Source organism: Lissotriton helveticus, chromosome 1_1, assembly GCF_964261635.1.
Source record: "Lissotriton helveticus chromosome 1_1, aLisHel1.1, whole genome shotgun sequence".
NCBI classification, from domain to species: domain Eukaryota; kingdom Metazoa; phylum Chordata; class Amphibia; order Caudata; family Salamandridae; genus Lissotriton; species Lissotriton helveticus.
This window is the reverse complement of record NC_136057.1, coordinates 1,456,831,709-1,456,843,895: the sequence shown is the minus strand read 5'-3', so window position 1 is coordinate 1,456,843,895 and position 12,187 is coordinate 1,456,831,709. Positions and strand designations below refer to the sequence as shown.

Genomic DNA, 12,187 nt, shown 5'->3' with positions numbered 1-12,187 from the left:
GTATCAGCACAATCTGCGCTGAAAAGAGCACTGGCTGAAAAATGACATCATGAATATCTTCAGGGAATGGGACACTGAGGAGGCCCTGGACCGAGCTCCCACTCGGATTTGGAGACAGAGGAGCAGCAGGACTTGGAAACACATCAAGGTGTCAGGTTATCAACCATGAGCTCAAACAACTCTCCAACCACCAGTTGCACAGAGACATCATGCACAGGCCAAGCACTGCCCTGGTGGGGGAAGAGCCCTGAACCCCAACAACAGGCTTTAAGTCTACCATTGCCTGCAGGCCATGGTCAGTACCGACAGAAGACCTTGAAACCGAAACTGAGCCCTCCCCATCCCCAGCCACACGCTCTGTTGGCAGCAACAGTTCTGCCAGCGCCAGCCCTAAATCAGCTTCGAAGACTTCTTCAGGTCCGAAACATCACTCAGTCCTGAAAGTCACCTTGGAGCCGGAAAGCCAGAAGACTCCCTTGACGTCAGAGCCCTCTTCTGTGGGGTGTGAGGACCTGGAGCAGCCCATCCTTCAGCGTCTCCAGGAAGAGCTTTGCGCTTGACAGAAGAGATTATTCATTTACCCACAGACTGGGAAGATCTCTAACAAACTGCCTCCTAAGATACAGGACGCTTTTCCTAGGAAGAAGAAATTTACCTTTGAAGAGGAGCTTGCATTGGAACCCTTACCTCCTCCTAAGCAGAAAAGACACCAGGACAGGGACACTAACCCATCCCCCTGCTCCTCCTCCTCCACCTCCATCCTCTCCACCACATAGGCAGCCTCCTTCGCAAGAGGGTTTGCCACACTCATGGGGGGGCAGACCCTTGTATCCTACAGATCTATAGGAGGCCCCATACAATTTTGACCCTAGAGACGACCTGTGGGACAGCTACATGGTTGATCCCCTGGGGTATACGGATCTAGATCTCCACCTGGACAAATCCTTCCCTCCAGATGACACCATCTCTTACCATGAGATCATCCTTAGAGCTCTCACATGGTCGATCTATACACCATTCAGGAAGATGAAGACTTCTCGATCAAAATGTTGTCTACCACTCAGCGTACCATGCAGTTTCTCCCAATGCTAAAGGACATTCTCAAAACTACACATGACACCTTCACAAAGGCCGTGAAGACCAGTGTGGTTATACTGAGGGTAAATAAAAAATACTAAACCCTCACCCATCGACCTGCCCTACATTCAGAGACAGTTGCACGGACTGTCTGGTAGTTCACAATGCACACAAGCACACAAATGCCCAAGGGACTGGCGATGCCCTTCAGCCAGATGAAGAAAGTAATAAAACTGATGTGGCAGGCAAGAGTCACCACACAATCGGCCACTCACTGGAGGATTGCTAACTCAATTGACTTACTATCTTGTTACAAAAGTGCCTATTAGAACAAGATGGAGGAACTCCTCCAGGACCTCCCAGAGCAATATAGACAACACAGCCACAAGCTTGTCTCGAAGGGCAAAATCATTTCTAACTCTAACATTGTTATGCGGCTTGCATTTAGCTTCCATTTTAGTTCTTGTGGTTGACTTAGCCTCATTTTCTAATGGTGCTTTGTACATGTTTTTCTATTGCGAGATTGGTCCATGCACACATTTCTTCTCATAGGCATTGTCGCCCTGTAGTCTGCATAGTTTTTTCCAGTGTTGCACAAATTCAGAACATGAGGCATTGTTTTATTTACTGTGCTAGCAAAGAGACGACTCATCTGCTTCAGTCTAATTAAAACACTGTCCTACACCTTTGACAGTTTGATTAGCTTGCTGTTTTATTTTAATTATTTAAATTGCGTTCGTGCTGAAGTCGTTGAGAGGTGCACTCCTGTTGGAGTCGTCCCAAAACGCTGCTGCGATGCAGTCCTGCTGTCTCCAAACTTCACCCCTGCGAAAGAGATAGCTGTAGCCGAAGGTATGGGATTAGGTCATTCCAACAGACTGTGCAGATGGGTACTCCTGATCTTCTCTCTTTAGCATGAAGGCTAACAATAGATAAGTGTAATATTACCAGCGTTATGAACAATTACCATGATGGAATTGTTTGTATTTTTCCCTATTGTAATAACGCTTATTACAATAATGTCTCCCATCTTTCTTACAGTCTCGGTTCATGTTTTATTTACAAAGATTAGAGGTTTTGAATAAATGTTTGAAAATGCAATATTGTATCTTTTCTTTGTGGCAGTTTCGGCTTGCAAGAGAGACAAATGAAAGAATTACACCTGTGTCCAGGATTTCTGGGAATCTGAGAATCATGTTCTAGGTTACTGACAACATCTATATCTCTGAAGCTTTAGGAGTTTGGATACGGTACAGTGAGCTAGCCACACAGACCAACATTCACTGATTAAAGAAGAAGATTCAGCCTCTCTATCACGAAGTTTTGTTGTTCTAAATACACAGTCTTAGTAGATTAGTAGGAACCTTATAACACCATCAAGTGCGCCTTTGACGTAGCTGATAATGCAAAATCAAGGTGATGGATGGAAGGCTTGAATTAATCTCAACTACTGAAATTCGTTCGGGCTGCATCCTGATCCATGATTTTTATTTCACCCACCATGCCACCTCAATTTGGACCCAACCATATATAAATCAGTCTTGACCCTGCTCAAATGGGAACAGTCCAGCCCAAGCTGCCAAACCAGGTCCTCCCTGAATTAGAATGCAAACAACCTAGGACCACTTTCGCCCAGATAAGGGCTCGTCAGCCAGACGTAGCTTGTTTCCAGTGACACAGTGAGCACGGGACCCGCGTCTGGGCATACCCGTTGCACTTAAGGCATCAATTGAAACAACAAGGTGATGGATGAAATGCTTGAATTAATCTCAGCCACTACCAATCGTTCGGGCCGCATCACGATCCATCATTTTTTGCCATCCATGCCACCTCAGTTTGGACCCAGCCATATGCAAATTAGTTTTGACCATAAAGTAAAGTAAAGTCCACATTTGTAAAGCGCACAATCACCCGTAAGGGTCTCTAGGCGCTGGGGGCCGTCGGGAAGATTAAGCGAGCTATTGCCCAGAGTCACATGGTGCTGGGCTAACCTGCCGCCGGAGCCGGGGATCGAACCGTGGTCCCCAGATTCCAGCGTCAGTCGCCCTGGCCGCGGCGCCACACCTCTCCCCATGCACCAGTGAGAACAGTCCACTCTGAACTGCCAAGCCTGGCTTCCCTGAATCAGAATACAAGCAACCTATGAACCGTTTCACCCTGATAAGGGCTGATACTGCAGCCATGGATATTAGCTCGAATGTCCTCATCAGGCGTCATGCTTGGCTGCGTGTCTCTGGCTTCAAGCTGGAGGTTCAACAGCATCTGCTAAACCTGCAGTTTGAAGAGGAGCACCTCTTCGGACCGCAGATGGATCAGATATTGTAAAAGATCAAAAAGAGCACAGATACAGCCATGGTTATGGGTGATCTCTAGATAGAATCCGAGGGATTATTTTTGAAAGACCCAGTTCAGAGGGGGCACCATGGCCATCTACCCTGATACACCTGCCACTTACCAGAGGAAGCTGCACCAGCAGCAACCTACACAGGGCTATTCCAATGTTGGTTAGGTAGGGAACAATAACAAGGGTAATGGTAGAGGAAGTGCAGCTAAGGAAGTCATCTCTTCTAAACAGTGACACTCTCACTCTCCCCCAATCAATCAATCAGTCATTTGTTAAGTGCACTACATACCCGTGAGGGTCTCAAGGCGCTGATGGGGAAGGGGGGGAGGTGGGGGCCGCTACTGATCGAACAGCCAGGTCTTTCGTGTCCTCCTGAAGGTCAGCAGGTCTTGGGTCTGTCGTAGGCTCAGTGGGAGGGTGTTCCATGTCTTGGCGGCGAGGTGGGAGAAGGATCCCGCCGGTGGTTGTTCTTCGGATGCGCAGGACAGTGGCGAGTGAGAGGTCGGCGGAGCGGAGCCGACGGTTGGGGGTGTAGAAGGAGAGCCGTCTGTTGAGGTAGGCTGGGCTGGTCTTGTGGAGTGCCTTGTGTGCGTGGATGAGGAGCTTGAAGGATATCCTCTTGTTGATGGGGAGCCAGTGCAGGTTTCTCAGGTGGGGGGTGATGTGGCCGTGTCATGGTACATCGAGGATCAGTCGTGCCGAGGCGTTTTGGATGCGTTGTAGTCGATTGATGAGCTTGGTCGGGGCCTGCTGCGTAGAGGGCGTTTCCGTAGTCGAGTCTGCTGCTGACGAGGGCCTGGGTGACTGTCTTGCTTGTATCTGTCGGGATCCATCTGTAGATCTTGCGGAGCATGCGGAGGGTGTTGAAGCAGGAGGAGGAGACGGCGTTGACTTGCTTGGTCATTGAGAGCGTTGAGTGGAGGATAATTCCCAGGTTGCGTACGTGGTCGGTGGGGGGGTCGGGGCTGCCCCAGTGCTGTTGGCCACCAGGAGTCACCCCAGGCTGACGGGTTGGAGCCGAGGATGAGGACCTCCATCTTGTCTGAGTTCAGCTTCAGACGGCTGATCTTCATCCAGTCGGCGACGGCCTTCATTCCTTCATGGAGGTTGGCTTTGGCGGTGATGGGGTCCTTGGTGAGGAAGAGGATCAGTTGAGTGTTGTCGGCATAGGAGATTATGTTGAGGTCGTGCTGTCGGGCGACGTGTGCAAGCGGGGCCATGTAAATGTTGAACAGTGTCGGGCTGAGGGAGGATCCTTGGGGTACGCCGCAGATGATCTCGGAGGCTTCGGAACGGAATGGGGGAGGCGGATGATCTGGGTTCTGCCCGAGAGGAAGGAGGTGGTCCATTCCAGAGTCTTGTCTCGGATCCCTGTGACGTGGAGGCATGCTGTGGCAGACGGTGTCGAAGGCGGCGGAGAGGTCTAGGAGGATGAGTGCTGCAGTCTCCCCATTGTCTAGCAGGGTCCTGATGTTGTCGGTTGCGGCGATGAGGGCGGTCTCGGTGCTGTGGTTGCTGCAGAATCCTGACTGGGAAGGGTCCAGGATTCTGTTCTCTTCGAGGTATCGGGTTAGCTGTCTGTTAATGATTTTCTTGATGACCTTGGCCGGGAAGGGGAGCAGAGAGATGAGTCGGAAGTTCTTGAGATCTCTTGGGTCTGCCTTGGGTTTTTTGAGTAGGGCGTTGATCTCGGCTTGTTTCCAGCTCTCTGGGAAGGTCGCGGTCTCAAGGGAGAGATTGATGACGTTGTGTAGGTGGGGTGTGATGGAGCTGCTTGCTTTGTTGAAGACGTGGTGCGGGAATGGGTCTGACGTAGAGCCGGAGTGGATCGTGCTCATGGTCTTGATGGTGTCATCGACGCTCACGCTGGTCCAGGCTAGTAAGGGACGTGGTGGATGGTGTGCGGAGGGTCTGTTGTGTTGCTGTCTGTTGGGGCTGTCTGGGTGTTGAAGCTGTCGTGGATGTCTGCTATCTTGCGGTGGAAGAAGGTGGCGAGGGAGTCGTACAGGGCTTGCGACGGCGGGATGTAGTTGGTGTTGGAGCTGGGGTTAGAGAGTTCCTTCACGATGTTGAAGAGCTCCTTGCTGTCGTGTGCGTTGTTGTCGAGGCGGTCTTTGAAGGAGGTCTTCTTGGCAGCCCTGATTAGGTGGTGGTGGTTGCGGACGGCGTCCTTGTGTGCTGCGTGGCTGTCCGGAGTTTGTTCACTGTGCAATTTCTTCTCTAGTTTCCGGCAGGCTTGATTGGAATCTAGGAGTTCTGCTGTGAACCAGCTGGTCCTCTTGCTGGTGTCTCTGTGGGGGGGTTTCTTCAGCGGGGCGAGGGTGTTGGCGCAGTCCTCGATCCAGCGTCTGAAGTTGTGGGCAGTGACGTCGGTGTTGAAGGGTTCGGTGGGTGGGCTGAGAGCGAGGTTTGCATGTAGTTGGTCTTCGGTGATTTTGCTCCAGCATCGGCGGGGGATCTGTTGGGTGCGGTGGTGTGTGGTGGGTTTCTGAAAGGTGAAGTGGATGCAGCGGTGGTCGGTCCAGAGGAGTTCGGTGGTGTGGCTGACGGAGACGTGCAGGCTTTAGGAGAAGACCGGGTCGAGAGTGTGGCCTGCGGAGTGGGTGGGCGTTGTGACGAGTTGTCTCAGTCCGAGGTTGGCGAGGTTATCGATCAGGGTTGTGGAGTTGTTGTCGTTGTTGTTCTCAAGGTAAAAGTTCAGGTCTCCGAGGAGGATGTAGTCGGTGGAGGTCAGGGCGTGCGTGCTGAACTGGGGGCGGGTCCGGGGGGGTCAGTAGACGACGGTGCTTCTGAGGGTGGAGTTGGGGTCTGTGTGGATCTGGAAATGCATGTGTTCGGCGGTGCTGAGCACGTCGTCTGTGCTAGTTGAGACCCTGATGCTGTTCTTGTGGACAATGGCGATTCCTCCTCCGACTCCGTTGGTGCGGTCTCTGCGGGTGATCTTGTAGCCGTCTGGGATGGCTATGGCGATGTCGGGTGCGGAGGAGTTGTTCAACCAGGTCTCTGTCAGGAAGGCGACGTCCTGGGAGGTTGTGTTGAGCAGGTCCCAGAGCTCGACAGCGTGTTTGCGTGCGGAGCAGGTGTTCAGTAGTATGCATCGAAGGTGGTTGAGGTCTTTCTTGGCGGGTGGTTCGTCGGCTCTGTGGCTGATGTAGCTGCAGTTCCGGCAGGTGAAGGGACCGTGTGTGCGTTTAGGGGCGACCTTGAAGCAGTTGTGGGTCCGTCCGGGGTTGAGAGCTTGCAGAGTGCTGGCGTCATAGTGGCGGCGGTCGTCATGGCAGGTGCGGGGGCCAGGGGTGCTAGCACTGGGCGCGGTCCAGGCGCAGACGGGCTTGTCACGTGCCAGCGGCGCAACCGCGCAGCGGCCTGCATGTATGGGGAGGTGGAAGTGAGGAGCAGCTGGGAGGCGGGGGCAGCTAATGGGCAATCAGGGGGGCGGAGCCACAGGGGATGCAGGGGCGGTGAGGGGCGACGAAGGAAACAGAAGGCAAAGGGCACAACAATTGAGGGGTAAACGAGTGGCACAGAGGGCAGAAAGGTCACAAAAGGGCAAAAGGTCACAGAAAACGGGGTAAACGAGTGGCACAGAAGGCAAAAGATCACAAGAAAAGGGCAGAAAGGTCACAAAAAATGGGGGGAAACGAGTGGCACAGAAGGCAGAAAGGTCACAGAAATGCAGGGGTGGCTAAGAAACACAAGGCAAAAACGGGCAGAGAGACATGGGGGCCGCGAGGGGAGCAGAAATAAATACCGGGCAGAGACACAGGGGCAGTGAGGGGAGCAGAAGGGAAACCGGGCAGAGAGACACGGGGGCAGCGAGGGGAACAGAGGGAAAGAACGGGCACAGACCACGTACAGGCAGCGGGGGAGAAGACAACAGCAGTCTCCTTTATCATAAAGCAGGGTTACTGCTTAGAGCACACTGGCTCCCCACCGGACATCCCCCTGCAAACACACCCTCTTCCCAGAACACCAGTGCCTCTTTCAGGAGGAGGTACAGGTGCTCATTCTCAAAGGGTCAAAAGAGCCCATGCCACACTAGTGTGGAAAGAGGTGTACTTCCTTATCCTCAACAATGACAGGACCCTCAGGTCTATGCTTCATCTCAGGCTCCTCAACAAGAATATCCTGGCAGAGTACTTTCAGACGGTTACGCTACAAAACATCATCCCTCTGTTACAAGGAGGAGACTTCATGGCTGCCTTTGATCTGAAGGGCACCTATTTCCATATCCCAATCCACCCTGCTCACCCTCGTTAGCTGCGGTTCGTGGTAAGTGGTCAACATTTTCAATTCAAAGTCCTGCCCTTCGTGGTCACTAAGGCCCCCTGGGCGTTTACAAAATGCCTTGCTATATAAGCCGCTCATCTTGGGGCCGCCTCCACGTTTCATTACTTGAATGCATGATCAAGAGTGCAAACAGACTGCTGTGCTCCACCAACACCCAAACCACAATAGATCTCTTTCATGGTTTAGAGTTTATCGTCAATGCTGTCATATCCCATCTTCAACCCCTTCAGGTCCAGGAAAGCCTATCCCAACCAGGCAAGGTTCCAAGCATTTCAGCTGTTAATGCCTCTTTTTCAGCCACATCACCACTTCCTAGTCAGAAAAGTCATGTGCTTCCTTGGCATGATGGCCTCCTCTATTGCATTAGCCACCCATGCAAGGCTACACATGCGCCCGCGACTAGAGTGCCAGGCAGCACAAAGGTCACAAGCGGAGGGTCACTGGGAAGATCTAGTGTTGGTGTGGGCCAGCACCCAGTGCTCTCTGCAGTGGTGGAACAGCAACAATCTGTTGCAAGGCCGGCCCTTTCTAGCCCCATTCCTGCAGGCGACCATCACAATGGACCCATCCCTAATGGGTTGCAGGGCCCATCTGCAGGATAGGACTGTTCAGGGCTTGTGGGTGCCCCTCCCACAGGGCTTCCACATCAATCATCAGGAGTTGCTGGAAATTCAACTACCTCTCAAGGCCTTCTTCTGATAGGTTCAATCAAGGTAGTCTTCATCAGAACAGACAACATGACAGCCATATAACTAGGAGGCATGCACTCAACAGCTGTCAGCACTAGAGCAGAATATTCGGTGTTGGGCACTCCACCACAACATACAGCTTCTAGTGGAGTGCCTTCTGGAAGTGGACAATGACTTTGCAGGCCTGCTCAGCAGAATGTGTCAAGGAGTCTATGAGTGGGAACTCCACAGCAAGTCTTACTCCTGTACTTCTGTTGTTGGTGGTTCCCCAATATAGACCTGTTCGCAACCAATGAAAACATGAGCTGCCAAAGCTTTGCCTCCAGGTTCTCACTGCCACAGTCCATGGCCAATGCAGCATAGATTAACTGGTCAGTGATATTTGCCTATGCTTTTCCACCTCTCCCACGTCCTCTGTACATCGTTCCGAAGCTTTGACAAACGTTCTTCACGCTCATCCTGGTGGCTCCCACCTGGGCCACACAACCCTGGTTTACGACTCTTCTTGACTTATCTGTAGTTCTACACAAGAAACTGCCCAACCAGCTAGACCTTCCAACAGAACCAAGGCACAGTCAGGCATCCGCACCATTACTACCTTTCCAAACGCATCGGTCCTCTGAAACCAGTGGTCCAAGATATAGGGCCTTATTCAGATCTTGGCGGACAGGTTACTCCATCACACCGGTGACAGATATCCCGTCCGCTGAAATATAAATCCCATAGGATATAATGGAATTTATATTTCGGAAAACCGGATATGCGCCACCATTGTGACGGAGTAATCTGTCCACCAAGATCTAAATTAGGCCCACAGTCTGTTTTATGCTTCATCTTCAAATGTCAGGCCTTGCCTACACTGCTATTCGCCTCCACTTGGGTACAGTTGCAGCTTACCTACAAAACAGTGAACACACTTCTTTATTCAGGGACCACGTCATCGAAGCCTTCATGGAAGGACTCAAAAAAGTTATCCTGCAAGGGGACCTCCAGCTCCTGTTTGGAACCTCAATATTGTCATAACTCAACTCAGTGGTCCTCCTTCTGAGCCCTCCACTCCTGCCCCCTCCAGTTCCTGTCTTGGAAGGTTGCCTTCATCATTGCCATTACATCTCTAAGGCATGTGAGCGAACTTCAAGCTCTTACCCTAGAAGAGCCTTTCTTCCAAGTACTTAACAACAGTTGTCCTTTGGACTAACCCAAAGTCTCTGCCGAAGGTAGTATCCCCCTTCCGCCTTAATCAGATCATTGAGCTTCTGGTGCTTTTACAGGCACACTAAGTAGCACATAAAGACCTCCACACACTAGTTTTCTTTGTTGCTTTCACTAAACCACACAAAGGCCACACTTTCTGTAAGGCAGGCACAGCCAGATTGCTTGTCAAGTGCATTCAAATTTGCTACGCTAATGTCAAATGACAATTGCCTGCTCCACTCTACCCGCAAGAAGAGGGCCTTGATGGCCTTCCTTGGCAACATAACCGAGCAGGCATATGTAAAGCAGCTACTTGGTCACCTGCACATGCATTCGCCGAGCAGTAATATATGGATGTCTTAACACACCAACAAGCAAAGTTTGGCCAGGTTCTTATGTAGGCCTTTTCATACTTCTGCAACATTGGCCGGCTAGCCACCAGTAAGGAGAAAACTGATTTACAGTTATTGCAAAGCACGTGTTTCTACAGCTACACATGCCACGAACTGAATACTTTAGATACCCAGTAAGCATCTGTTAGTGGCATGTAGTGCTGCAGATTCACATGCGCCCACCCACTTGCCCAAAAGCCTCTGGTTGTAGCAGATGTCTTCTTCCTTTTGCATGGTCATCTCTTTCCTTCTTCTATGATCCATCTATGCCGCCCCCCTCTGGCTGGCAAACAATCTACCAGTGGAGCTGATACCCATGCTCATTACCAGTCATAGGATGGGTCGACGTATTACCTCAAGACTTGAAAAACTTACCAGTCATAGGAGGAGTCCCCATACCTCGAGACTTGGAAGACTTCTTTGAAGAAAACAACTGGCACACATCTGAGCCCAACACTAGATGGCAGTAGTATGCAGAGCATGTGAATCTACAGCTCTACATGCCACAAACAGATGCTTACAGGGTAAGAAGCACATTCCTTATATAGCGCTTACTACACCTGTAAAAGTATTGAAGCTCTTTTCACAGTGGAGGCAGTCCATCACGGACAGTTTACACTTTGCACATGGATAGAAATCCCTTTGAGTTGTTGGTATCAAGTCAAAAATTTGCAGCCATAATTGCTGTCACAAAGCATTGATATATATCCTTGTGATTCACAATGAAGAGGGGATATCCTTTTGATAGATACCACATCTTTCTTGCGAAGCACAAGTTGTAAAGACCACTTTTGTGAATCAGTGGGAGTTTGAATTTTTCCAGTTGCACATCTTGCACTTTTGAGAACTGCATGTTTTTCTACCGCAGTACCCGATTCATTGGTAATTTTGCTCTTAAAACTATATTGGATTTGCATGCTATGCATTAGTCCACCATCTAGTGGGATGGTTCAGAATATTTCTTCTACAAAGATAGTTTGATCTTGGGCATCACATTTATATTTCATCACCTTTTAACTCATCTCTGCCGTTAGTGGTAGGATCAGTCATCAAAGCTGTTGAAATGCTGTATCGTAGCTGGAAGAAGGACTATCCTGTTTATGCTGAGGAATTATTCTGCAGAAAAGTCGCTTTTGTGGAACCTTTTTCCCCCTGCACAACCTAGTTTTTGCAGAAGGCTCAACAGAATTTTTTTTTTAAATCTAAAGCTATATAGCATTTTTTCAATCCTGACAAACAAAAAGTGACTCCTTTCAAAATAACAGAATGCAGCTTTAAGTAGAAGGAATTAATAGACAAAGGAACTATTAGTGCTTCAGCTGCCTTTGTAAGCGCAGATAGGCTGCTATATCGCTACAGTGCACAAACCAAGGCTCATCTCCCTAGAATGGTAGGTGCCTCCGAATCAGGCACCCAGAGAGATCCCGCATCCTGTGTTCTTAAAGACATTGATGTCCCTACTCAGGGAATGAATTACACAGGGCTGCTTTGCCGGGTGTTTGTCTCCTCACATCTCCTGTACTGTCCTCAAAGGTGACTAAACATTCAGTAGCTTACGCCTGAATCTTTGAGTTGTGGAGGAAGAGGTGAATAAACACCTAGTAACACAAAACCGTGTCTCAGACTTTCTCAATAGTGTGTCTCCCATTTACCTCCTCATAGCATTTCCTTCACTGTCGAACTCACTCACATGGATTGGTAAAGACTAACAGCCGTTCTAGCATTTTCCTTCCTCACAGGCTCCACTCCTCTCGACCTGTTCAAATTCTATGTGGAGGATCTGAAGGCTCGTTTCCACGACGAGAAGAAGATTGTTAAAGACATATTAAAAGTAAGGACAACAAGGATTACTTTTTGATATCAGAGCTGTGACTTACAGCTTTCTAGACTGTGAATGCTTTCTTTCCCACACTCAGGGTTTGTTCTCCTGCACACAAGTACTGCATTTCCTGACCAGTGTCCCTCAGCCATACCAAAGTGCTCTGTCTTCTTGCACCTTCTGCTTCTTTCATACCCTTGACTCTCCCCTCCCCTGCAACTAACCGCTCCTCTTGCACCAACCGCATCATTCATAACATCTGACTGCCCTGTCTCCCACCCCTGCAATCCCTCCCTTGCACCCAACTGCTTCCTTGCCTACTCTGGGTTATGCCCGTACTCCCAACAGCACTATAGCTCTCAATGTACTTCTTCTGCTCTCA

The 12,187-nt window shown here is 50.1% G+C and overlaps 1 protein-coding gene across 1 annotated transcript in view; it reads left to right on the top strand.

Moving 5' to 3' along the window:
• PRPF40B (pre-mRNA processing factor 40B) overlaps window positions 1-12,187 on the top strand; it is a 289,560-nt gene that overhangs the window by 189,717 nt on the left and 87,656 nt on the right. The window contains exon 20 of the mRNA XM_078685984.1: window positions 11,726-11,817. Coding sequence (XP_078542110.1) covers window positions 11,726-11,817 — 92 coding nt within the window. The remainder of the gene's footprint in view (window positions 1-11,725; window positions 11,818-12,187) is intronic.